The 27985-nt window shown below is 40.3% G+C and overlaps 2 protein-coding genes across 2 annotated transcripts; one reads left to right on the forward strand and one right to left on the reverse strand.

Annotated features, from left to right (window-relative positions):
* Positions 1-1118: 1118 nt before the first annotated feature.
* chmp2ba (charged multivesicular body protein 2Ba) lies at positions 1119-12800 on the forward strand. The gene is made up of 6 exons (XM_080478658.1): positions 1119-1261; positions 3903-3994; positions 7612-7806; positions 8689-8791; positions 8980-9086; positions 10632-12800. Exons 1-6 carry the CDS (start codon positions 1231-1233, stop codon positions 10749-10751), a joined length of 648 nt encoding a protein of 215 aa, XP_080334784.1. The 5' UTR covers positions 1119-1230; the 3' UTR covers positions 10752-12800.
* Positions 12801-15913: 3113 nt separating this feature from the next.
* On the reverse strand, positions 15914-25742 carry pou1f1 (POU class 1 homeobox 1; the record flags this gene model as incomplete). Its single annotated transcript, XM_080477961.1, has 7 exons — positions 15914-16154; positions 16324-16384; positions 16912-17076; positions 17228-17488; positions 22520-22618; positions 23359-23520; positions 25607-25742. The coding sequence occupies 7 exons, from the start codon at positions 25740-25742 to the stop codon at positions 15914-15916; spliced, it is 1125 nt and encodes a 374-aa protein (XP_080334087.1).
* Positions 25743-27985: the final 2243 nt, after the last annotated feature.

Raw genomic sequence — 27985 nt, forward strand, 5'->3', positions numbered from 1 at the left:
AAGCAAACAAACTACATCTTCTAGTCGAAATAAAGTCTGGCTGTTTTCACCTGCAATATAGCCTCTTTATTACAGATTACCACTACGAAATGTTATTTGCCATAATGCTCAAGTTATGACACATTGAGCGATGTGGGGAGATACCAACTGGACAGCAATTAGATGTATCTTACCAACAGGAAATTGTGACTTTCCCATTTCCCAGCTAAACATGAACCTAACCATTTGATCCATTATATATTCTTTTCAATTTCAATTAAATTTCTTTATCTACTTATTCAATAAAAACCTGGCACGTTCCTCTAATCTCCTCCAAAAATGTTTTTTGGACTAGTATATATTTCAAGTGACTGTTTATTGGTTATCACATTGATAAGACATGAAGATTTATTTTGTTTAACCAGGTATTATTCTAGAGTTGTATTTCAAAGTTCTTTACAGGAGAGGAATTATTTCTATCTGCATTACATTCCAGAGAGTTTTTTTTGTTTTTTTTGTAATGATTGTGGAAGAGAAGATTACTTTAGGTATCACAAAACATGTTAAGCAACCTCTGAGAAACCTTTGCGTCTTTAATTAAACAGATATATTATCTTGTTTTATAAACACTTTTTTCATACAGAGGAGAGATCGTTTTAATGCGTTCGCTTATCATGACAAATTATATGAATTATAATGGATCCTTTTGTTAACGTCGTGTGATTTAGGTATATGGAGACTGTGCCAAGCTCCAACCTTTTGGGGATTTTGAATATAATTACCAAACTGGAACAACAGCAACAAATCATGAAGAAAAAGAAAATGCAATTTAATGATGCGTTTCTGTGCAAATCAATAAAATGGAATTTTCAACAGTCAAACGCTGCAACTGTTTATATTCGCCTTATTTACCAACATCAAGGTCTTTTTTTAACCTTTTTAATGGTGTTCTTTACAGAAATAAAGGCTAGATGACAGAAAAAGCTTGGTCTCACATATATAATGTTCGATTTTTTTTGTCAACTATTTTAAACGTTTTCCGACATAATGGTGTTTTTTACGGGGTGTTTTGAAAGCAGCACCGTGTCCCGACGTGACGTCACGCGGCGGCTGAGGGAGGAACTGTGGCTTCAGAAAGTGAACCAGGAAACACTAAAGTCAGCCGACGTCCCTCCGAACGTCAGGAAACCAAGCACTCCCGCAGCTCAGGACTCCTATCTGCTGCCTAAACCCGCACCAAAAAACACCGTCATGTCCATTTTCAAGAAGAAGACTGTCGATGGTAAGTTTGCTGAGTGTGAAAAGCGGCTTGTTTGTGTGGGCTTCTGTGTGTGTGTGTTTTATTCGGATCGAACAGACGGCTGTGTTGTTACCGGCTGAAATTAGCTCTCCCCACAGAACTAGTTTTACCTGTTCGCACTCAGATGAAGTCACCAGTCACGGTTTCTGACAAGAGGACAGCGATTAACAGCAGTGGCCGTGGCAGATTACACACCAACATGCTATTTATGTATGTTGCTGGATTACAATGTAACCAGTGGCAACAAAACAAAAATGTTACCATGTAGCTTTGTTTTTTTTTGTTTTTTTTAACGTCCTAAACCTGATATCTCATTTACTGTTTTGTTTTTTTTCCCCACTATGACTTGACAGAAAGTCCCAAGACATGCCCCACTTTAAGTGTTGGAAATGTAATGTCCACTGTTATTGATCACGTCACAAAGTATCATTCAGATAACGTTCAAGAGTTATAAATCCCATTTCTAGTTTGTTTACATGATTGCCAGTTCGCAATTCTTTATTTTCTCCACACTGTCATAAAATTGTGCAACCTGAGAGAAGGTTGTTAAATATGATCTCACTGTCACGCTGTCCTTGTAGTCAGATGTGTCTGCTTAACTAATGTGCAGACTTTGAAATTCAAAAAGAGCCCTTCAGCCTGCCTGGTTCAGTGTTTATCTTCAGGCTAAAAGGTAATCAGTCTCACAAGGTCAAGATGGAAAGCCAGCCCTTACTTGATCAGAATTAATGAATCAATTACTTTGTTAATAATAAGGATGATTTTAAATCCCGAGGCTGGTTTTTCTGGCTGAACTCTACCGCTTCTTGATCTGAAAGGACGTACAAAAAAATATTTCTTCACGCTCTGTACGTTTTAAAACACTGTGCGTGTTTGAAAAGCTTTCACGGCACTGCCTGCTTACTCCTCCCATCATTGGCATCTCAGTTTCACCCACAGCCGTCGTACTGTACTTACTGTGCTGCGTGGCTTCTTCCACTCCTCTCCAAACCATGGTCAGGAGTCCTCAGCCGCCACCGTCCCCGTCTCACAGCCTGGACGTCTCTCACCTCTCATGCTGTGTGGACGCAGTATCTTCCTTGATGCCCTGGGTCGGGGCAGTTGAGGTGGATTCTGGTTATTTGGCGAGTTATGGCGGTTGGGGGTGCTTCGTTGCTGCGTATTTGTAGGACGATAACCCACCCACTTTGAGACGTTGGCGTCACGTCACCTCATACGCACACGTCGCGTCGTTCCCACAAGTGGCGCAGTGCACCTAGGTGTCTTCACCAAGTTCAAAGATGCTGAACTTTTCAAAAAGAATAGGCTTTCTTCTGGAATTGGCTCACTTTCTTTTTCCACAAAAAGTCACTTTCTGTCAAAAGTGACTTATACACTATCTAATCTTAGATATTTTTAGTTGTATGTATCGTCATCTAATATCTATGTGCTCTACTTATTCTTATATCCCAAAAAACATGGATTTATTTAATGATGATCCTCCCTGCCCATTCTTTCAGCAGTTTTTGTTTTCTTTTTTTTTATGCAATGTTAAAAGGGCTTTTGAGAGTTTAAGGAGGATGTCTATTGGATGCGAGTCACACTGTGAAGCATTTTCAGAAACATTAGTAATTATAGGTTATTTCTGCGCTTTTTTTCAGTATTTTAATCCGTTTTTATAAAATTATATATTACGTTTCTATGCATTTAACTTTGCAGATTTATTGTATTTTAATTGAAAAGTTAAGATTAAGAGAAATCTGCCGGTTGTGCTAAGGTCCGGAAGGCGTTTGAATTCCGCTGATTCTTCGCTCGTCTCTCATTGAGAAGCCGCGGATGAAAATGTGACTTCGGGGTCATACACTCTCTCACATGATGCCACTTTTGGTGCTTTTGTGATTCAGAGCTGAGTCACTCTCGATGTGAGCCGTTGAAGTAATTCCACATTGGACGGTCTCAATATTACACTCGGTGCGCTGCTGACCGCGCCGTGGTATTTCGTGCGCTTGTGGGCACACACTTGCACGTGCTCTCTGCTGGGGGAACGGGCTCCATCGTTCGGATTCCTCCCAGAGCCATACAGCTGACACAGACTGTGCACTTTTTAATTAGACCAGAAATGCAACGGAGTCCGGTGGAATAACTTAATCAGCTTTAAACATTCTTCAGTTTTTAACTCTGTGCCTCAAGCATGCCTGGGATGACGAGAAAGGGAGGGAACATAGTGGTGTGTACTCCGCGAGTAAAACAAACAAAGGAACAAAAAGAGGGTTTTCTACATGCTGCTCTTCTTTTGTGTGCTTCTTGCATCATCCGTGCTTTTCATTATTATGTAGCCTTTTTGCAAGACATTTTGATTGTGTGTGAATTTACTCACAAATCCAACTGATGTGTGTGTGTGTGTGAGCGCTTATAGCTCCACACTCAGAGTTACAGACAGAAGATCACGCCAAGATCTTCCTGTGTGTGACAAAGTGCGCATACTTAAAGTCGATCATCATCTCTTTGGGGGGTCTTTATATCCATTTGGGCAATTTTTGGTGTTTCATGAACATTGCGAGGCGTCGGGAGGCGGGAACATGTACAGATATCTGTTCCGTTTATTAACTAATCTCTCTTCCCTGTCATGTCACTCTCTCCAAAGACAAGATCAAGGAACAGACGAAGCAGCTGCGTGTCACTCAGAGGGGCATCGCCAGAGACAGGACAGCGCTGGAGAAGGAAGAGAAACAAATTGTACGTACACACACTTGCTCTCACTTGGAGCAGGTTAAACGGTCCTCTTCAAAAGCTCGATTTTTAGTTTTAAACATGTTTGGGAAAATAATGACATGATAACACTGAAGGAAGGAAGTATGTACGGATACATGACTGATCAAGTAAGCACACATCTTCGATGCCACTTTTTTCAGCTAACCCGAGCTCAGACACAAACTGTGGGTCACCACTGTCTCTCTTAGCGATGTGACATGGAGACTCAATCAAATATGTCATGTCCACATCCACATTGCTCTCTCTGGCCATTTGAGGAAAGGTTTAACATGCGATAAGAGACTGGCATTAGATTTGACGAGGTTTACACTTGAGTTCAGCTTAATTATCCTGTTATCCAAACCAAATCTCTGACATAAATGAACATTTTAAGCCGTCGGCTTGTTCAGGACGGATTTCAGAGCTTGTTTACGAGACGTTTTTAAGTGAAAAGTACTGCACATGTGCACTGAACAACTGTGTTGTGATCGTAGTTTTTTTTTTATACATGTGTGAGTAGATAACAATAACAAATGACAATTCCAGAATGTTAGTGTTGCTCATCTTTATGAATTTAAAGTGGATTGACATACAACTACTATGATTTCTAAAATGCTCTAAGTGCTTGTTTCTTTGGGGGGGGGGGGGGGGGATTGCAAAAACAATGCAGTTTGTAGTTGCCTTCTATGTCAACAGGACCTCAGTCTGAGAGGAGCATAAAAAAGGCGTCAACAACCTTTACATTTTATCAAAGTCTTGAGTTTTCTCCCATCACTGCTGGCCTTCACAATAAGAGACGTCTCCCAGATTTTGACCCGAAAATGAATGTAGTTAATTTCTCAGAGAGACTCGAATGAAATGATCTTGTTTTGTACTCGTGTCCACCTCCGAGACATGTTCTTTACATATCTGCATATTGCATCAAAGCTGTCCCAGCACACGCGTGTCACAGGCTCCGATGCCTTTTACAGCCACTCCCTTCCATCTGATGTGGAGCCCGATTGGCTAATGGGCCTAAATGAAACGACATGAAAGATCTGGTGTAGTAGCGGCTTTGCTTGGGGCAAGTCGACTGCTCTCAAGCACACACTTAAAGACTGGATGTGGCTGTGCTGGCAGCCCGCACTTAACACCTCCTCTGCAAGATAAAAGAAGCTGACTGCGTCCTCTTCCTTCAGTCTTGCTAAGTAAATATCATACAGGACATAATTACCTCCCTGGGGAATCGCAATTTTATTCTTCATTAATGCTTTCCGCTAATTAGTCCAGTGTTTTGTTTTTTTTAAGCTTTGTTGTACATTCTGAATAAAAGATACTTTGTATTTAAAAAAAAAAAAAAAAAAAAAAAAAATGCAAATGACCTACATTTGCAGTTTAGCACAATTTGAACCATCTGTTGCCCCCTCCCACAATGCACCATTTCAGTCTGCATCCACTTGCAAATGCAGATAGTACATTAAAGTAGCTCAGCATGGAGGCTATTCCTAAAGATCAAAGGGGATTTTTTAAAGTCAAGCGGTTTTAATACAGAATCGAATGCATTTTAAGTGGAAAACACACATGGCCTTTGTCTTCATCTCTGTTTTTAATTCCAGTTGGGTTTGATGCATTTTACTTTGTTTCACTTAACACAAACAATTGACTTTGGTGGCCTTTGCTAATACATAGAGATTCCTTTTTCCTAGAATACGATACCCAGCTGCCTCTCGGTTGTTTGCTGCATTGCTTCAAGTCTAGGACAGGCCCTCCCGATCCATCACAGCCCTCCACCTCCTCCCTCCTTTACTGACAGGCCAGTAAATAAGACATCATAAGCTTCCTGTCTGCAGCGATCCCTCCGCTCTCATCTGTCTGTTTCATCCTAACACATTTTTAGTTTTCCAGACGACACTGTAGTTGACGTTATTATTGTCACCATGTGCCGTCTGTCCCTGGGAGCTCCTTCTTAACAGTAATTAGACTTTCAAGCAGGCAAATACAGACCGAACCTAATGCACAATGTCTGTGTGTAACAGGCAGAGACACAAATCTGAGTTGGATAGATCTACTGCCTTTGCACCGTCAAACATGAATAATTGATTGTCACTTTCTGAAAAGGACGCTTTCGGTACATGAGAAAAATAAAGAAGTCACGTGGGTGCTGTCGCGGCTGCACTGCGAGGCCTGGCTCGCTTACCGTAACCCGGAGCTCCACTCTCGTCTCCCGGGATGTTGGCGTAGACTCCTGCCCTCACTCCGGATCCCTGCAGGCAGCGGCGCGTTTTCTGATGTTTACCAAAGCTAAAAGCATGTATTTGCTCACCAGTGAATAACACAGACCATGTAAACGCAGTCACTGAGATTCAATATTTACAAAAAATATTGTTTCTCTGGGGCTTATTGGAGATGTTTGTTTAGCAATGCATTGTATCTATATTAAAATGGCAGATTGATTTTTGTGTATATTGCACATTGTACTGATTCAGCAGTATCGGCATGCTTTACGCCATCGGTCACATTCTCACACACAATCATGGACACACTCGCACTCCACTGGTAACCACTGCTATCAGGTGATCTCACACCTTTGACGGCAACTTCAGCACAAAATTCGGGGTCGATATTGGTGTCAAATCTCGCCAATATATTGGATAAGTGACAATGAGTTGCTTTGTTGACCACTGGGGATAAAAGGGGTTGCTGCTTTATTGTAGTGTTAAAGGCTGAAAATGTAGTTTCTCATCTACTAAATTTCTTTTTTTGAGTCAGTTTTAATACAAAGCCTTTTCCCAAAATTTGGAACATTTAAACTGAACATACCCAGCATATTTAATATTAAAGTATGATTTTTTAACTCTTATCCAACCAAATAATCAAAGCATTTCTTTGGCGCAATGTTGTTTTTCAAGACAAAACTATATGTACCGAAAGAGATTAGGTCAAAACTGGATCAGCGGAGTGCAGTCAATATATATTCACTTTTTAAATATACTTTATCATATTTAGACTTTTTATATTTGTTGCTTAAGCTAAAACTGTTTATTACTACGTGAGGAATATTTGAGGAAAAGGAGGACATGCTCTCAGAATATGCTGAAAAAAGAGCAGAAATGTATTGTCCCTTATCCATGTTGATTTTCACAGCTGGAGCCAGTTTTAAAATATGTTGCCTCTTTTTGACCTTTCTGAACACTTTAACCTGTTGATTGCTTGTTATTTTGAAATGGGTTGAGGCTAAACACTTTTATTTTCTTGATTTGTATGCTTATTTACATGGATATTAGCTGTAAATGTATTGCATATATACTTTTTTGAGGTCTGTTGTGCACAAAATAATACAGAAAGCTTCTCGGTCAGGTCGACTCTGTGGATTTGTTCCAGAGATCTCTACTGTGACTGAATAAGATTTTTCCAGTCATAGTCTGTCATTCTCATTCCATTACTGTCAACACGGTTAGTAAACGGGTGCATGACATTCTTTGTCTACATTATATTCTTCCCCACTTGTTCAAACTGCACAGAGGAGGTATATTTTCCACAGATTGATGCTGTGGTCAAAGAAGTATTCAGACTGATAAAAAAGTCAAACAGTGGACCTTCATTCCACTTCTATCCCTCCCCAGGAGGCGGAGATCAAGAAAATGGCAAAGAGTGGCAACCGGGAGGCATGCAGGATTCTGGCCAAGCAGCTGGTTCAGCTGAGGAAGCAGAGGAACCGCACATACGCCGCCAGCTCCAAGCTCACCTCCATGTCCACGCAAACAAAGGTCATGAACTCTCAAATGAAGATGGCCGGCGCCATGTCTTCCACAGCCAAGGTAAACTCCGCCCCGGTCTCTCAGGTCCTCTTGTCTTGACACATATATACCTCTGAGGTTGTTTTAAAGAAAACGGGTACGGTATTTTTATTAGTTCGACACAGAGCCAAGTAACTAAAAGAACTTGAACTCCCTTGTAGCATGCACTGAATGCCCAGGCCGTCTGCCTGTTCGTATCACTCGTTTCAAAACTCCGGCTGAGGGATTTACATGCCTACATGTTTGGGTGTTTCGACAGACCAGTGGCCTAATGTTGTAATTGAAGTATTAATGTACGATCTGTTCCCGTTTCAAAACCGAGCCTGGTAGCATCATTGTTAATGAAGTGTGAGAGGTGGTAATTGGCCAGAAGCAATGTGCTGTACGGGCAGACTTTGCAAACATTGACAGGTCAAATGTAATCAGGCTTCAAATTAATGGCGCGTGAGGATGTCTATGTGAGGTGAAAAGTGTGAATATTTAAAACCCAAATGTACACAGTTTGTTTGCTGCATTTGGACGTTGTCTACAAACAACAAAGTTGCGGATTTCTTTCACTTTACTCAGAGAAAGCTTAGGTTTGGTTGAATTCAGATGGGTTTGTTAGTGAAAGGAAGACAAGGAAATGTGTCTTTCCCCCATTGTGTTGTTCTCGGCTGTGGAATTAGGTCACTTTTATGCTGATCTTTCACAGCAAGGAGATGCATAATTGGTAAGTTTGGGTTTTTTAGGGCCGCTGTTACCCTGAAGGGTTTTTGAACTTTGTTTCAAACCAAAGTAAGATTTAAGTGTGATAGTGATTCAGAAAAGAATGATAGAGATATGATGTAGTCGTTATTTTACCACTATGAGTCTTCAGCAGCAGTCAACAATAAGTGTCTGTTCCTGTTTTCACCTGTGCAGACAATGCAAGCAGTGAACAAAAAGATGGATCCGCAGAAGACGCTGCAGACTATGCAGGACTTCCAGAAGGAGAACATGAAAATGGGCATGACTGAGGAAATGAGTAAGGACATCAAATGCACACTAATGTATTTGCTTGTTAAGTTGTAATAGATGTTCAAGCAGCGCCGATGTTGTCGGGGAGAAAAAAAAAATAGCTTTTCAGATTATTTATTCCACTTCTAAAGTTGAAACTTCTGACTACAAATGAGTTTGTTTGCACTTTCTGTGGTCCTTTCATGATCTTTCCAGTCAACGACACTTTGGATGAGATCTTCGACGAGTCTGGGGATGAGGAGGAGTGCGAGGACATTGTCTCCCAGGTCCTGGATGAGATCGGCATTGAGATCTCAGGAAAGGTAAGACAAGTATCAACTGCTTCTATTCACTGAATCTAACCGCTGCTGCTGTTAGACTATACGTCAGGCATTTGTTCATTTGTTTGTGTATTAAAAAAAAACCCAGTTGGATCAAACGTGTAGTTTTATCGCAGAGTTTGCAGACATACTTAATCTTAATGGAGCCAACAGCCGCAAGCATGATGAGCAGTATTTTCTCCATATGCTTTATACTCAGCTGTTAAAACGCATTCCAGCTGCCACATGGTGGGGCTCGCCCTCAGCACTTGCTGCACTGTGCTGTTTTCCCCGTAACTGCCAGGCGGTCGTCTGCTGAGTGTCTGGCTCCCCCTGGGGGGCTCCTTGAGTTATTGCTTTTGACAACACGATACAAACCCACAAATTGTTCAATAAACTCGTCCACAGCTGGAGAGAACAAACGGGCGGCTTCATAAAGATCTACACAACTGTCTTTGATTCCAATGGGGGTTTTATTATTTCCTGCAAAGACTTACTGAAAGAATGAACATATAATCCTCCTAATGCTCTCTTGTCATGCAATATTCTTGGAACAGCAGTATAATTAAAGGTATTTAATCAAGCCTAGAGCTGAGAGGAAGTTACAGGACTCATTAAGGATAGTTGTTTGGAAACACCCTGCATGAGCAAATTGGTATCCATGTGTTTTACATCCTGGAGTGCTTTTTGTCATGAGTATGTCTAAAATTGTCAGTCAGTCCCCCCCCCCCCAAAAAAAAAACCCCAGATACACCTTTGGCTGACAATCAAAAGCATGACACAATATTTTTAACACACCAGACGAGGATTCTGTAATAATCACCTCATAGGTCTGAAAGCCTAAAATGCAAATTGAGAATTGGAGAGCACCTGAAAATGATTTGACAACTCTCACTGCCTATTGACTCCATGAAGGAAGTGTTGTTGATTCTAATAGTAAGCTTGTTTAAATGACACTTTATTGCATTAAAGCTGTGGTACTTTAGACCCACACTCGGCATCATCTACGCGTTGTAATTTGTCAAAGGTTGACTCATGTAGTGCTCACCATCCAAAACAAAGATTTGGATGGTGAGCAAACCATGTATGACACTACTACATCCATAAGCTACTGATAAAGTCCACAACAAACCACACGTTTGAGATTTATTTCATGCATATATTCAGACTTATGAGACAAGTTTTGGAAGGGCTCACAAGGTTGCATTTGGACAAATTACAATACGAATTTTCAGTTGAAACATTATTTTGCGATCTTTCTTGTATTTTAGTCCAGTTGACATTCTGCAGGCTGTATGAACTGAGCACTCCAGTTTCTGCTCGCAAAACCAACAAGTGAACCTCGAGCGCAGAAGAATTAGGTTATACCCGGAATCAAAATTATTAGGAATTTTACTCAATATTACTCGCATAAAGCCAGTCTGTGACCCTCTTTGGGTCTTGATCCACACTGTGGGGAAACTCTGGAATAGCAGATTGCCGTTTGTGTGCTGAGCTTTGAGTGGGTGTGTCCGCTAATGGGAATCCTCTGCCCATGTGTGATTCCAGATGGTGAGAGCTCCAGCTGCAGGAAAAAGTGTCCCCGGCGCTGCTGCCGCCTCCTCCAAAAAAGGCACCATCTCCGACGACGAGATCGAGAGACAGCTCAAGGCTCTGGGAATTGACTAATTGCCCTTCTTACCTCCTATTAATGCTCGCACTATGAACCCGTGCGACATTAATACTGATTGATACGGACTCTTGAGATACACTGGTCATTTTCATGGTTCATTTGCTACAGGTGTAACACACACACACACACACACACACACACACACACACACACACACACTAAAAGGCATGCAGGTGCATTTTAACACAAAGATATTCTCACATTCTTCGGCAGGTTGCCTTACTGATCATTAGGGCAGAACATCTCATGTATTTACGTGAAACAGATATTTATTACCACATTGGAGAGTGACCGGGCCAGCGCCGATGCTTGAGATAAAGAACCACCGACACTGCTGTTTACCACCCGTCTTGTCATAACAAGGGCTACAAGTGTATCTGTAATTTTGGAACTGGCTTCTCTCTTTCCGATGTTTCGGTCCACCTCGATGCAATCTTATAATCTATCAGCGTTTATGCAACTGAAAATGAATGATCTTTCTCTGGCAGGTTTTAATGAGTAAAACATGGTAATTCAAAAGTGCTCGGGGGGTTTGTCAATAAGCAGGCGGGGCTTGTATTTTTTCTTTTTCTTCTTTTTTAACCTTACTCATTCTGTTTATCTTCCATGTTTATCTCAGCTCAAGGCCTATCCAAAATCATTTGGTTGGGCTGTCCATGTTAAGGTACTTTGGGACATGCTTACAATATTTTGTGAGTAAAATGCCTCACTGTGGTTTTTCTTCCTGACTATCACAGTTTCAGCTCTCATTTTATGTCACGCCAGTGAGGCCGATTGCTGTCGACATGCAAATGAAACAAACTGGTGAACGAGTTCATCAATGCGTTTAAGATCTTTTGGTTTTCTTTCTGCCGCTGATACCAAGGCCTGACATATGCATGTTAAATGTAGAGCTGACAGTGATACCTTTGGGCGAGAGTAAGGCCTTCGCTTTACTTGCATGAGATGGTGAGACGGATTGATCTGATCTGATCCAGCATTTAATTAGCACCACTGAAGCTGTTATGCTGTGTGACAAAACTTAATCAAAGACAAATTAGGACTAATGAAAGACTGGCATATCAAAGAGTTTTTGAATCGATTGTCTTGACGCTACTAACTAATCAAATGAGTTTTTATGGCTTCTTGGTTGATGTGTGATTTACACAGTGATAGCGGGACAGTACTGGTCCTGCAGTCACACTTCGTTTTCAGCTGCTGTGCAGTTACTGTCATTTGTTATTTGAAGCTGCCTCACTCACACAAAAAAAAATATATATTCTCGCACTACAGCAACAAAACAATGGAAGTGTTCGCTATAGTGACACTGATTTAGGAGGGTTCTCTCCTCCAGAGCTGAAGCTGACATTTCTATACAGTGATTTGTTAATGTCAGCCAGGTTCAGGCGTCGTGAAAGTGACATCTACTCACGGTTATGTCGCCTTTTTCCGGCTTTCGGTTTTCTGTGTCCATTGCTCTTGCCAAAACAAACTGGAAACGTTTGATACTTGCATGTGTCCAACATGTCCGATTCATATCTTATTTGCAAATCACCCATTTCTCCCTCATCCAGTTTATTGTGATTGTGAGCAGAATCCTTCTTTTAACAGACCTGTTCGAGTGCAGTTTCATAGTTAGGCTTTTTCCACATGTTTTAAAAGCTGTATGTATACTAATTTTTATTTCCTTCTCGGTCATTGTGAAGTGACTGCAAGGTTCTGGCTTTTATAAGGAATAAAGTTTCTTCAGGTACACTTTACTCAGTGTCATGACTTTATTATTTTTTTTTTTGCAAAACTTTTCTGTACATCTTGCATGTCAGCAGAAAATATAAAGTCGATGTGAAGTTTCTATTTGCATTTCAGAAAGTACATTATTTTTATCAAAAAAAGTCCCACTTGTGAAACGTTTAGAAGGTTGTGTGATCAGACCTCCCGCTTGCATTCATTTCTGTAAAAGTGGTGTCATCGCTGCAGAGTAAAGGAGTTCAAACTTCAATAGCAGCATTGAGGGTCCAATGATGTGAATATGATAAAGAATTAAAGGGTGCTCCATTAAATTCTGGAAATGACCTCAATTACACCACTGGGCATGTGATTTTAGATGCATTCACCTTCAGCTTTTCTTTTTCAGATAAGGTTATTTGTGACATGTTGGTTAAATGAATGACATTTCCCTGAGCACATAAAGTGCAGCAAAATACAAAGTCTGAGTTTTTAATTTGGGAAAAGCTGTAAAAGCAGCACCATTAAGACTGAGGAACATTGTTTGGTCTTAAGAAGCTCTTTGGCAGCAAAATATTAAGTACCCTATTGTCTAACTTTCCCTTGTTTGTCCTGAGATGTGTGGGAGCACTGAGTGACTCTGCTGTATTCATTTCCCGTGAGAGCACTCCAGTTACACAACTGTACAATAGTCACAGAGAATTACCCCACAGCTCCTGAATTCAAGTGTCATGTGGCTTTCATGAGTGTCCATTGATAGACTCTTGAATCACACAGTTTGAGCCGGACGTCCAGGCAGGTTGATTCTCCTTATATACGATGAAATAATCTATGCAAATTCTAAATATGAAATGATTCCTCTTTTTCTTTTTACACTATAATGTCATGCATGTCCAAAGGTTTGTACTGTCCCAGTATATGTTTAGCATACTCATCATTTCTATTGAGCAGAAAGACTTTAAATCACTTTACTTTGGTGCACTAAACATACAGAATCAATTAGTCATTTGTTTTTCTTTCTTTTTCAGACACCAATAACAAGTGATACAAGTTATGTATATAAAAAAAAAAAGGCACAATATTTGTAAAAGTCAGCTGGTTGTTTTTTTTTGCTCTTTCCTTTCACTTTATTAAGACATTTCACATCAGTCATCCCAACCAGGCCAGAGTCCTGAATGGCTGAGGACGTCACTTTGTCAAGACATCAGTGTTATCAGTGAACCCGTCCACAAATATGAAAAATGAAATCTGTACCACATCAGGAGAACCGCACAGCACAGTCAAAAACGTTCACATGTCCCCGACTTCAGATCATAAATCATGGAGGCTGTTCGCAGTAAAACAGAGCAGCACAATATATTAACTCTGAAATAAATAGGTTGTTGTGAAACTTGGAAAATTTTCCGAGGCAGAAGCTCCACCCTCATAAATAAAAGACATTAAACAGGACAATGTCAGGCGATGAAAAAGAGGACATGGATGCATCCGCTCTAATCAGAACACAGAAACACAAACCCAACGAGAATTACACAAATAAGGCTGCTGTTAAATGCTAATGCAAAACGTGTCATTTCGTCAGCGATAAAGTTTCTCCTTTGTCACAGAAATAAAATGAAAGGACAAAGTCAAGGACAGCATGGTTAATGTCTGTGTTTGCGGTTTTTTCTTTTTTTTTTTTTAGAAAGGTGCAGAGCTACTTTTATGACCGTTCTTCTGCTGATGGATTCAATTTATGTTTGCTGTGGTTCATATACTTTCAGCAGTCATCCAACAAACAGGGCACATCTGAGAATCAGTGCATTTAAATGTCAGGAGAGTCAGCCGCATCAAGTCAGCAGTTCATATGCTGGTAATGAAAACCTTTTATCTTCACAGTTTCAACCTCAAACAAGAACAAACAATAGCCGAGTTGCTCTTTGGCGTGCTTTTTTTTTTTTCAATTTCTCTGAGACACGGTGGGAATGAAATCATGTGGGCTAAAGAGAAATATTTCTTCTCAAGTGTTTATGATAAAAACAGAAACGGCAAGCAACCTGGAATTGTTGACAGGGGTGAGTGTATTACCAGCATCATTGTGAAAGAGTGTCTTGGAATGGACCACGTGACAAATAGAAATGAAAACAGAAAAAACACATACATGCAAATAGCAATGTGCATCAACACTCTGATCTGATACCAAGTCCAAGCAAAGCTGGTGTCACAAGATACCAAGGCTTTGTTCAAAAAGTCTCATCAGGAGGTACACAGCAGCCGGTTTCAAATTTCAACCAAGTAAAGGGCTCTAAAACGCCAACTATTCTTTCCTAATTGCTTTTCACATACTTCATGATTAGTGTTGTTACTGTTTCGAGAGGAGAGAAAAAGCACCACATAGGAGATCTGGTTTCCTCAACATAAATCACAGCCTCTGATGTGATCTCATTGCAGCTGCCTGAGGCGTTTACATATGGTTGTAGTTCACGTGACTACTGGCGTGTAGTTCCTGCTTTTTCTGTTATGAGAAATTTGATTCTAAGTTATTAAGCAACTTTTGCTGTGGTTCAGTGGGGTAAGTGTTCGTGTTGGTGGAGATAAAACAAACTCCCAGAGTAATATCTTTGTTTTCATTTCTGCCAACTAAACAATTACCATTTAAATGGTCTATTTCTGCTTTGTGCAATTAGCAGCTGAACAGGCTGAAAGCTAACTGTAATCAACGTGCTTTATAATAGCATGAGAAGTGAATATTAGTCACTTGAAAATAAATCTTTTTATGAACTAATGAGACAAGTTTATTGGGAAAAATACTTTTGCTCAAGTCTCAATTGACATTTGGCATTAAACATTTCAACACATTCAACATCTCAACTGTGCTGCCTTGTATTTTGAATTATAAACACTATTTTTTATTAAGAGAATCACTAACCTGTGTAATAATCTAGTTGCTTTAAAGTTCAAATAAAAACCTCCTATCATAGAAGTTGCATTTTTCAAGTCAACTCTCATATTTATCCTTACATATGTATTTTGTACTTTATCCAAATCAATCTTATGCTTTGGTGGACGCACACACCTACAGGCAATTTAGGGTGACCAATGAATTCTGAACGCATGTTTCTGGTCTGTGGGGGGACAGTACAGGACCACCAGGAGAGAACATCATGAAGAACATGCAAACTCCACACTATTATGAAAACTGACTGGCTTCACTCTGACACTGATTTTGAGTCGGTTAGAGACACATGTCAAGGTCCCTAACCGCACTAGAACCACTGAAACTGAACCACTACAACATGCTGGAGCCCTTATCATCTTAATGTGTAGTGAAATTGTTTCAGCGGACTAACTTTGAAATTGAATTGATTGGCACATTAATATTATTGCTATGATTATTAAAAACAACGACAACCAACAACAACAAAAACAACAACAACAACAACAACCAAAAACGGCCAGAGACGTAATGGGGTGGACTCTATGTCATTGGTCTTTGTGATTTACTCATCTGTGCTATGCAGTTTGGACCGAGTTTGGTCAGACAGGCGCTGAGGTTGAGGCTTGTTTTGACACGTTTCTCCCTTTGACGTCTGTTACAGAACCAGACTCTGACCACCTCCTTCTCCAGATGAAGACCTTTGGCTATCCGGGCGATCTCCTGAGAGGATGGTTTGCTTTTCTCCACAAAGCTGCGCTCCAGGGCTTCTTTGGCTCCAAGGCTGCAATGTGTGTGTGTGTGTGTGAGCGAGAGAGAGAGAGAGAGAGAGAGAGAGAGAGAGAGAGAGAGAGAGAGAGAGAGAGAGAGAGAGAGAGAGAGAGAGAGAGAACAGTGTAAAGATAAGCCAAATGAAAGGTACATTTTGAATGTTTGTTCATGACAATACACACCTGATTGTTGTTCTCCTTTTTCTTTTCCGCTCATTCATTCCTAACTTATCATTATATAATGCTGCAGGGAATCAAAATGTAGTTACTTTGGCAGAGCCGTTGCTTTTCAATAAGAACATAGAAAGACATAGATCATGCACAAAAACCACAAACATCAGGTTAAATAATTTTTCTTTTTTTGCCGATGGACTGCAAACCAGTTTGACCCATGGACACTTTTAACAATTAATAAGACGTTAAATCAATCAATATACTGTCATTATAACTGTGACATAATGATAAATGTGTCCACTGTCAACATGTTCTTGGACACATGCAGAACTGTTAGAAAAAAATAGATTTTGCAACACTTTTTTTTTTTTTTAAGCTGTAACTTCTGTCTTGTTTGATCCTGTACAGCTTTACCGCATACATGAATCATTCTTAGCAGAGAACCTCGCTCTGAGATAGATCAGCACTTTTCTTCAAGGAACTCTCTTTGTCATATTAAAAGCACTGGCATCACCCTATTGAAAATAGATAACGATGACATTTGAATAAACCCTGTGATTGGGGGTTGCTGGAGTGAAGCTGAGTCGTGTGACTCACCACCAGCCAGCTCAGCTTCATCAAGCCATTTAGCCAGGATGGCCTTGAGTTTGCAGGCGTTCTTGAAGCTCAGCTGCAGATTTTCAAAGCGGCAGATGGTGGTCTGGCTGAACTCTGAGCCGTGCACAGCAGCGAGAGCCTCTCCTACATTAGTCTGAGTGTAGCCTGAGGGTCAGAACAGAAACAGAAATGCTTAACAAAACACGGGCAAACAGAGAAATACCACAGTGCGTGGAACCATCACCATGGATGGTAACGTATCTCATCGGCGTAGTGAAACCGCAAGACAACTTCAAATAGGTTTAAAAATATTCACCCAGTTTGATCCTTCGTATTTTGAAGTCATTGGCAAACATTTCGAGCTCCCGTATTTGTGGGGAATCCATAGCAGGGGCGTCTTCAGGGTCTCGCATGCTCTTTCTTTGGATGTCAGACTTCATCTCTCCACTGGGGCCCCCGGGGGCCTCGTCAGTTGAGAGGAGGGCCGAGGGCAGTGAGGAGAATCCATGGCTTAATGCACAAGAACCGCTACTTAGACTGTGATCTGGAAACTTGTACAAGCAAGGTGTAAGAGACCCTGGGGAGAGAAAGCAAGGGGGAGCAGAGAAAGAGGGAAAATTGGTGGTGGAGAACACACCAGGAAGGCCCTCGGACCATTGAATAGGTTTTAAAAGCCATGTGGCTACTATTCCCACATGTATATTTAAGCCTTCATTTTGACACAGAAACTTTTTCCACCTGCTCCTGAGAGACACACTAAACTATTGTGGATGAGGATCGCCGATGAGTTTTCTCAATAGTTTAATACACAACATGTTATAGTTTTCCAAATCAAAACAAAAAAATGAATGTTTCTCATGACCTTAGTCGCTGGATTTGTACATATTTGCATTTACCATACATTCTGCTTTTTTTAAGTCATTTTTGGACGATTTCCATGGACGATGTCATGGCCTGAGGCCTTTACATTATTTTTAAAAACTAAGATGAGTTTGGAAACTTAAATGATTACATTGCGCTTGCAGTGGCTTGGTAAAATGGTATTCTTTTCCATGTCGAACTTAATATATTCCAGTTTACCAGAATTCAACAAGCTCTTTTTGCAGGCCGTGCTCATCCTTGGCTTTAGTGCGTGTGCACAAATCTGAGTACACTTCTTATTCTTTATTTCAGCTGAAAAGGCCCTTTTCAGCTGAAATAAAGAATGCACAAGAATTTGGAAAAACAGGGTCGCGTTAGTTTCGTAACATATGAGAAGCTACGACCTTGATGAATAGTCGTTATTTCTACAGGTTGCAGTTAATTTTGAACGGAGAGACGGAACTACTGGCTCTTGCTGCTGATGACATAAATGATAGATGACTGCCAGAGTGCCGTAAGGGTGAATGACTAATTGCAGCTTGGAATGCACTGCGATCCTTCGCACCACCGTTCTGCACAACTGGTGTGAAAATAGGTAATAAACTGTGCTAAAAATATCACATTCATTATTCTACTACCAATTTTTTAGAGCAGCTTTAATTTGATGGTGATTCTAAAAAGAAAAAAGAAAAAAATCAAAGGATTGTGATTTCACAGTCAACGTTGTTGAAAAGGTTTGAATAATGGACTATGCAACACCCCCCTCTTGTGTTGGGGTGGTTGCAGTGCAAACTGAATATTTCTGAAATTTGCAACTGAATGACTTCAACCGTTTATCAACATTTTTTTAAATAAACATGTAAAAATGTTTACTGAATGTTACAGCTTTGCTAAAAAAAAAAATTCCTCTTCATAAAGATTTTCAAGTGCAGTAGTAGTAAAAATCTGACATGAGTGATCCTTTTTTTTTCTTTCCTTCCGCATTTAGAAGATTATGTTTCTGTACGTCTGAAATCTGTTCCCATGGTGGTGTGGTTATTCGCTGTTTAAAAGCGACAAGACCGCAGCTCAGTTCTGGACGTCTGGGCTCTTAAGTTTGCATGTTTTCCGTGTGTGACTGATCGGGTTTTGTCCCATACTCCAAAGACTTTTAGGTGAATTGTTCATCTAAAATTCTTGATTTATGCCTGCATGCACAGTGTAGCCTGCTTTTTGGGGGAATAGCCTTTAGTTTTCATTTGCCGATGTGACTTAAATTGCTGTTGGAGGATCATGGAAAGTCACATACAAATATTTGATCACTGTCTTCAGAGTTTTGTAGTTGAACATTTATTTATGGATAATACCTTTGTGCATTTGTGTGTGTATTAGATAGAGGCAAAGTGACAATAGTGACACGGTCAAACCAAACTACAGCAAAGAGAGACATGGCTGAGTATCAACCAGATCACCCTGATGATAGAGCAGATAGAGAGCTACTAAAACTTTTCCCTCTACGAGAAATAAGTTCTCAAACTATTCAATTATAATTTCTTCCTTTTCGTTGTTTTTGTTTTTCTGCCTGAAAAGACCATGTTTACTTTTACTTCTCCCCATGCAAACAAAGTGCTTACACTTGAAATCAGCATCACTAAAGTGTGAGTGCTTTGTGCACAGTAGCATCTTGCAGCTGTTTCCTATTGATGAGAAGGGATTTGGGGGAAAACCTTTTACCCCTGAGAACAACAACAAGCTCTTGGATGATTCAGCTGGAGGCATCCTGTTGCTGGTGAGAAAGACGAGACCTTTCCTTGTCTCTACCTGATGTCTGTGCTGATGCTCCCTTGAGGGGCCTACATAGAGCTATGCTGCGGTAAACAGAGCAATTGTTTGTGTACTGTTGAGACAGACTGGGCAGCGGGCCCTGTTCATAACACATGTGGGCTTACTGGCTTTACGAAAACACCTTTCAAGCTTTTGTGGACACGGACATGGACCTTCCGGCTGCTGCACATGTGCACGATCCAGGTGTTTACCAGCTCTATGCCGAGCAGACAAACAATAAACACACTGACTGGATGCTGGAGTAAAAAATAGCATGAATATTATTTCAACCGAAAATAAAACCTTAACAGAATTCCCGTTTTATATTCAAATTTAGGCATTTAAACTGGGCACAAAAAGTAAGGAAATCTGTGTTAGTATACTATTTCTTCATTATAACATTGCTTGTTGGCAATAAATCTTTTACCTTTGGTTTTCTTCTTTTTTTTTTCCCCCTTTTGAATTGTGTCACATGCGTTAGTGGGATGAGCAGCAGAGAATGTAGATTGTGCACAACATTTCCTTTTCTTTGCTTTTGCTAATAAGTCTTGTTTTGAGCCGCTGGAACCCCGGGTGCTGACAGTCAAGTTTGATTAGCAGCTCTCAAGAGGGCTATCAAGAGAGATATCAAGATGAAATTTTGCAATCAGTGGCAATCCCATATCGTCACAATCTGGAACCAAACTCTATCCTCCAGAGATTACAGTGCTCAGTCCCACAGAGCAGGGTTTTTTATCGCAGATTACCTGCAGAATCGCGCCAGAGTGACTGACACAACCATGTTTGCTGACTGGTGAATAGTTCTGGTTATAATACTGAATTTGTCCGAATATAAATTAAGTTTTATTTTTTTGATGTGAAATCAGTCAGAAAAAGTGAAGCCGTCATAATGGAATGGGTGAAAAATATGAATGCATTAGGGTATGGGCATTAGTTAAAATAAACGTAATGCGGGCACCTAGCCGATGAGAGCGCGTCATAACATTAAGGAAATACTTGCTGGTGCTGAAACAAATTAAAATGTACACTTTCTTCTCTTTTGTACAGGAACCTTTTGCAAGTCGCGTCCATGTTGCGTAGTTACTCATGTCACATTTTGTCCTTGTTACTTGTATATTAGCTGTTATTTTGGCTTGTTCTTCGATAAAATTAGTTTCAAGAGCCTCTGAGAGGATTGCTGTTAAATTCTTTAGAGGTGAAATTAACGTGATCTTCTCTCAACATTTACACGTGTCCAACTGCTCAGCATATCAGTACTTTTTACACAAGTTTCAGTTCTCTAACCAGGAGCTTCGCGGAAAAATTCACATCAGGTGCTTGATCCATGAATGGATCAATATATTTCCTGGTTTAATTAGAATTAGTATTTTCTATAAATTCAGACGGGTATTAAGGCCATTCAGGACAAAAATAAAAGTGACAGGAGGTAGATTTTATTTCATCATGCACTCCGTAGGCCCTTGAGTTTTAAATGTGCTACATTTCACTAGGCTGGCAGTGTTACAGCAGGTTGTGACAGCACACGTTGCCTCTGAAAAAATTTGCACTGAAAGTACAGCGCTTCCAGTAAATGTGAGTAGAACTGCTACTTAAATGTGTATTTGTAAAGTGACATCCTGCACATTTCACTTCAACATTTAATCCATCATTTACACAAAAACTGATTCGTGGTACTTTGGTAAAGGAGAGTGTCATTGTTCTCCTTTGACTTGAACTGTCATAATTAGTGTTTTGTTTAGTGTTACAGACTCTTTTTCTGCCCTTTACCCTTAGATATTCTTCACTGCCTGCCTGCTGCTATTACACTCATCAAGTAGGTGTGATTTTCAACACATACAGCACACACGTTATGTACTTACTTATTTAAACATAGAAGACTATATTGCAGTGGTTTTCATGTTTCTGTTTTTTTGGCACCTGTACCTACAAATAACAGTACTCTTTCTCTTGTTTTTATGATCTGTGCTCTCACCCTAGACAATACACTACCTATGGCGGATTGGAATTGCAGGATTACCATCAGCTGTCACTACAGATCTGGCCTGAGTGTGGTTGGCATGCTTGATTCAAGCGATAGGAGACAAGTCTGCTTCCACCTTTCCGTGTACTCTGCATGCTGCCCAGGTATTTTGACTTGTTTCTTCATTTGTCAAACATGGTTAAAATTAATGTGCGATTGCTGATTTCAATATGTCATAGGGGAGAATATTTATCAGCCTTTTATTTTAATCTGTGGCAGCCATTTGTTGGATTAACACCCTGTCTTGAATTTGTCCAACCAATCCATCAATGTCAGCGAGAATCGGCCCCAGCCTTCCCTGACCCTTCCTTGAAATAAGAGGGTGTTGAAGATTAATGGACGGTCGAGCATTAATCTCAGTGTAAATATCTGAAAATGAAAAAAAAGTCTTTATAATCAATATCCCTCGTTTGAAAACCTTTTTCAAACCGCAAACATCGATCAGAATTGGCTTTATTTGGAATTTTGACCATCAACATTTAGTTTTTGTAATGGAAAGAGGAAGGTAGGCTTCAGTCATGTGCAACAGTGCCCGCATCATTCCTTCTGACAGTTTACAACCTCCCTATTTCACAGGAGCGCAGGGAAGTGGCGAGACATCTTTGACAGTTTTGTTTCGCAAGTAAGCAGGAGCTCAAGAGAGTGCCTTAAACAGTTCAGCCATGGCAATCAAGGCCAAAATTGATTTGGACTGGTGGAAGATTTGAAATTAAGTGGAAACCTCACACATTTTCTGCTTAATTTGATGGATTTACTGCTGGCCAGGGAAGTGTGTGTGTGTGTGTGTGTGTGTGTGTGTGTGTGTGTGTGTGTGTGTGTGTGTGTGTGTGTGTGTGTGTGTGTGTGTGTGTGTGTGTGTGTGTGTGTGTGTGTGTGTGTGTGTGTGTGTGTGTGTGTGTGTGTGTGTGTAGTTCTGATCTTTACCTTGCAATGGGTTTGGACCACTCACCATGTTAGGGTGAGGGACGCCACAGGTTTGCAGGATGCGAGTCTGAGAGATACTGGCAGAGAGCATCTCTTGTGCTGCAGACAGAATAAGAGTGAAAGGCATTTGTCATTGAAGTCACCGTTGTCGCTGCCGCACAATGTAATTGCCAGTGTCTGCACAGAAACCCGTGACAAAGCCTGTGTGATAGCTATCAGCATTAGCTTGGTATTGTAATAAGAGCTTTGCTACTATCAGCACGAGTTACACATTTCAGTGTGACTCTTCAATGAGATATCTAATTAGTTGCCTCATAACCAAACAAAAATCCGGCTCTACTCATGTATTCAAACATGACCCCCTGTCGTCAGTGAACCAGACCCGTCATTTCTTCCTGCTGAATGGCTGAAACTGCGTTTGGTATGCAGATCGCAGCCACTTAATGCACACACATGACTGGAAGTGAATCATCCAGCGATTCCTGCCACCTCGGATTTTGAGGCTGGATCTCAGTGCTGACAGAGTTCAGACATTGTCATTGTCCAATTTAAAGAGTATGCCATTATCAAATCAAAACTATTACTTTCCTCATCAAACATCATTGTTATTTAACGTCTGCATTTCATTCGCGGCCCGGTGACAGTTAGATTTGCAATATTTTGAGTGTTTTAGTGCTATAATAAATGTAATTATGCATGATAAATACAGAAATAAGTCCCATCTTAATTCCAGCTCCTTTTAAGCAATCTTTTTCTGATAGCTTAAACTGAAAAGTTGATTTCTTCAGTTTTATGACAAACCATCACTCCCAAATTCTTTCACCACTGTACCCACTCACCTGCCATCATGCCATAGGTGGCCTGTTGGTTGCTGTAGTGACAGGGGGTGACTGGATAGTGTAAGCTCGGGGGGCTGTTGCCAAGAGCGTTGCCAAGGGAGGAAGTGGACAGGTGCATATGGGAGCGCTTGGCGGTCTGACCCAGGGATAGCCCGGACGACACTGAGGAAGACAGAGATGGTTAGAGTGTGAACAGAGAGACTGGAGAAATGCTTGGGTGATAATCTGATTCTCGTACAGCTTCAAATACAGTCCAGTCTCTCCAGTTTCAAAAAAATATTTGCTGCGTGTTGAAGAAAATACAAGAGCTTTGAATTTGATGTACGAGCTCTTTTGATGAACTGTCCGGTAACTGACCTCTAAATGACCACAAACACCCAAAAAAATACATCAGGACTCTGATATTATTAATAATTCTGGATAAGTTTTTGTTGAATTGTTGATTTGAGTACATTGATATATACTTCACAATTGAAATGTTTAGTGAAAATCCTTTTAAGCAGCTGTAATTGACAAATATCAAACCTTGCATAACAAACTAAATGCTGCTGTGAAATCAGTCCCCGGGGAGCTCTCATGCCCCTGCAGACCAAAAACACATGCCTCGTTCTATCTTTCCTTTGAAACTACCTCTCCACGTGCCATTTTAAACAGTTTTGTGAAGCGTATTTAAATGATTCAAACATATTGTCCTAATATAATTATTCATGTATTCATCTTTTTATGCAGTTTTTGTTCAATCCAAGCGCTAATGAACACTTACTGGTATTGTTGCCCACTTGAGGAGGTTCAGTGCCACTGACATTTATGTGAAAGGCTATGACAGAGTGCGATTTCCAACATCCGCATTCAGCCATTTTGGTTTTTTATATCAATTCGCTATAGATTGGTTTTGCTTTTTACATTACTGCATATTGTGTAATTCAGGAAGTCTCTTGACAAGCCAGATAGAAATGTTGTAGTTGCACATTAAGAGGCTCCAAAATTACAGTGTCGTCGCCTAATAATATAAGTTTAGTCTGCCGCTGTGAACCGGTCTGCATGAACTAATCCTGCCTATTCTAAGCTTCAACAAAATCAGCCGCTGAAACCCCTCGGAAGTTTTTCTTCACAATGTTCCATGGCAAGAAAGACCTTGGGGAGTCTGTCATACTGATAACATACCCTTAAAGCAATTATCCACCGAGTGGAGACGCTGCCCCAAACTAGCTGATTAGATACTTTTACATAAATTTGGAGTGGATTTAAATTGATATGTTTTTCAAATCAGGTCATCCTTCCCTTTGCATAAACCCATAACTGTACCTGGAAAGACATAATCTCAACGCAGAGAATCAACTGGGGGAATTATTGTTATACTGGAGCCAATAGGAGTTGTGTTTATTTTGGTATTATTAAAAGCAAGCCAACTTAAGTAAATAATGAAAGTGATTGTTAACTGTCTGTTATCTTGCTGCTGTAATTGTCTGGATTGTGGCCTATTGTAATAACATTTCACAAAACCTCTACGATGGTGTCTCTTCAAGAATATTTCTGCAGACCAAAGTGGTTTGTTTGTTTGTGTGTTTGTTTTATTTTTTTACATAGATATAAACAAATACAAACAATAAATAAATGGAAAATGAGTAGAAAGAAGCATAAGCTTTTTAAATCCTACCCCTTTTAAAATCAATCTGTTTGCATCCCGTGTTGTTGTTTTTTGTTTTTTTTCAATCAATCACATTCTCACAAAATTAAATAACAACAAATCAAAGCAAAGTCAGCAATAAACAAGTCAGTAAATTATAACCTAAAACCACCTCGTGCATTTGTTTGTATTTCTGTTTGTATTGCTTCATGCTTGGACCCTGGCTGAGCTCCCCTTCAGTCTGTTCCACTGTTTCATTTCTACATATGGAAATGCTGAATGTTTATAAAGTTGTACGAGCACATGGATTTTTCAAATTCTGTTCTCCCCTTGATTTATAAACTTTTTGGATGTTCCCTGGGAATAAGCTATTTGATGCTTTGGACATGATTTGTGCTGTTTGAAAATTCTACTTTAACTTTTTTGATTTTAAGAACAGTGAATTTATGTGATCTCTGCCACCAGTGTGGTGAATGAACCTTAGAACCCTTCTTTTTGCAGTATAGGCAGTGACTGTAGTGAACGTCCACTACATGTGAAGCAGCACAAGCAAAAAGCAAAAATAAGAGAGGAAATCTGTTGAACATTCAAGATCTGAAGAATATTCTGGGTGTAGTTTACCTGCAGAGACCATGCTGTGAGCATGGGCGGTGGTTGGCAGGCAGTCACCGGTCGCGCCATGGTGCATGAGGATCGGTAAGGGGGAGTCTCCAGCCAGCGGGTTGAAAGAGTCAGCGCCAAAAGTCTGACAGGCCATTTCTGTCCAGACTTTCTGAAATGGTCCCAATGGTACACTGAAGTTACGTGCGGTCCTTTTCCGGGTTTCTCGTCCTGATCTTCTTTTGTGTTTTTTTTTATTTTTATTTTTTATTTCGGGTCGTCTGCCATTGTCATTTTGATTTTCTTTTCCGATGTTGTTTAGGTAGCGTGTTTGACTTGGTCTTGCCTTTTATCTTGAATCTTGTCTTCTTCCGGGCTCGGCTGCGTTACACTCGTCTCCCACCCTGGATTTCGTTTTCTCTCGCCGTGGTCTCTCTGGTTCAGTCAAGCGTTCCTCTCCCTTCAGTCACTTGGGAATATGCAGTTGGAAAACTGTGAAGGAGAGAAATGGATGTCAGCACCTCAGCCAGAACTCTTGAAGATGGATCGCGAGGAGCTTCAGTTCCGATGTAGAATCACAGGTATAGTTGCTGAAATGTGTTTCTCAGATGCAGACATTTTCTCTCATTTGGGCCTCCACATTGCAGCCTCTGTCTTTTTTTTGCTCTTTCACTATCGCAGGTGAGCCACCGTCTGACATACCCTCAGCATTTCTCTGCCCACGTCTACTGCAGGTATTTATATCCCACCCACCAAAAACTAACCACCCACCCTCTGAACCTGAGATTCCCTATTTTCTATCTAGCTACTTACCGACCCGACCTACCACTTCCATGTCAATGCTGTAATTGCTTGTTTATACTTACGTTTGTTCTTCTCATCCCGTTTCCAAATCCTGGATTAGGGTACAGAGCGGCAAAGAAACCCGATCCCTTCGTCTCGCTCTCTCCGTCTCTCTCCGTGATTAGAGGATTTTGTTGTGGTGACAGGAAAGTAAAGCATTACAATTGTCATTAAAATGGCAAATTCCATTCACCGATTTTCATCTTCTTTTGCACAAACAAATCATTTGAAGACACAACTTTAAAAAAAACAAAACAACAAATAAACAACCCCCCCCCCCCTTTGTTTTACTACAGATGCTCAATTGTTTAATTGGAGCTTTCAACTATAAATTGAATGTTTGTCGGGGGGCTTGACCTATTTTGACCTGGCGATCATTAGCACCACTTCCACCTGATTTCCTGAAGACTCCTCAGATCATATATTACTGTTGTACACATGTATATACATAAATATATATATGTATCCTGCAGCATTACCTCAGTGCTGCAGGTCAAGACATCAGGTCTCATCAGAATGGATGAAGGTTAATCTGGAGAGTGTGTTCACCATGTGCACTTTGTTGTGTCTGCTTGTTTTTGTGTTTATCCTCAGCTCTGCTTGACTATTGTTAAAGTAAGTGGGCAGCAGGTGGAAAATAGCTTGTAGGAGGCAGGCACGACTCAACATGCTCAGGCAAGGAGTAAATTTGGCTGCATGCACTGCTCAATTTCTTTTCTTTTTTTTTGACCATTCTTTCAGAGTCCACACTTTCAGTTATTAGTTAAAGAAAAACACCAGTGCATTAAATTATCTGGGTTTTTTTTTTTTTTTTTGCCTTGTACTGATTGCAGTTTAGTCTATTACGTATTTCACAATAGAGAGAATTTTGAAATGCCTATTTGATTACTCAGTACAATTCAAAATTTAATCAAATCGCTTATGGAATAAAGCCACTGAGGCATGTATTCAACATCTGAATGAAAAACAAGACTGAGTCTTCATAATGAAAGTGTTTGTGAGAAATCGCCAGGAAAAAATTTAAATGGCATTTCATCGGTTCAGGTCTGAAATAAACAGAACCCAAATTCACAAATTACAAAGACAATCAAAATGTAATTTTGTGTGACAAATTGAAAGACAAAAAAAAAGAAAGCGGTCTGTATCCTACTTAAATACTCTTCTCTCTTCTTTTATACGCGACTCCCACTCAGGCTGAAGACCATCTTCCCAGCTGGCTAATGCAGGCTATTCTTGCTCACGGAGACATAACTCCCCGTTTCATTGCTGTCTGTTTGCTACATATATATTCATTCTCCTACAATTGAGATTTTTCAGAAAATGATCAGGCCAATAGGTTTCACCCGCTTGCTGAATAATAACAGTCGATCTCAATAGACAAATGTCAACCATTTAGGGATATGTGTTTTCATGCCATACATGCTGGTCGTGTGTGCTTGATGGACTTCAAATCACAATTTACATGTGTCAAACAAAAATTTAACGTTTTGAAATATTATCTGACTAGTGCTTATTTACTTTGTTTTTCCAAAAGTAAACTCATTAGAAAGGAACAAA

Source organism: Lipophrys pholis (genome assembly GCF_963383615.2).
Source record: "Lipophrys pholis genome assembly, chromosome: 13".
NCBI classification, from domain to species: Eukaryota; Metazoa; Chordata; class Actinopteri; order Blenniiformes; family Blenniidae; genus Lipophrys; species Lipophrys pholis.

Coding starts and splice junctions, on each gene's coding strand:
- chmp2ba (XM_080478658.1), top strand. CDS start 1,231: ATGTCCATTTTCAAGAAGAAGACTGTCGATG. Junction 1,262..3,902: donor CAAGAAGAAGACTGTCGATG/GTAAGTTTGCTG, acceptor CTCTCTCCAAAG/ACAAGATCAAGGAACAGACG. Junction 7,807..8,688: donor CCATGTCTTCCACAGCCAAG/GTAAACTCCGCC, acceptor TCACCTGTGCAG/ACAATGCAAGCAGTGAACAA.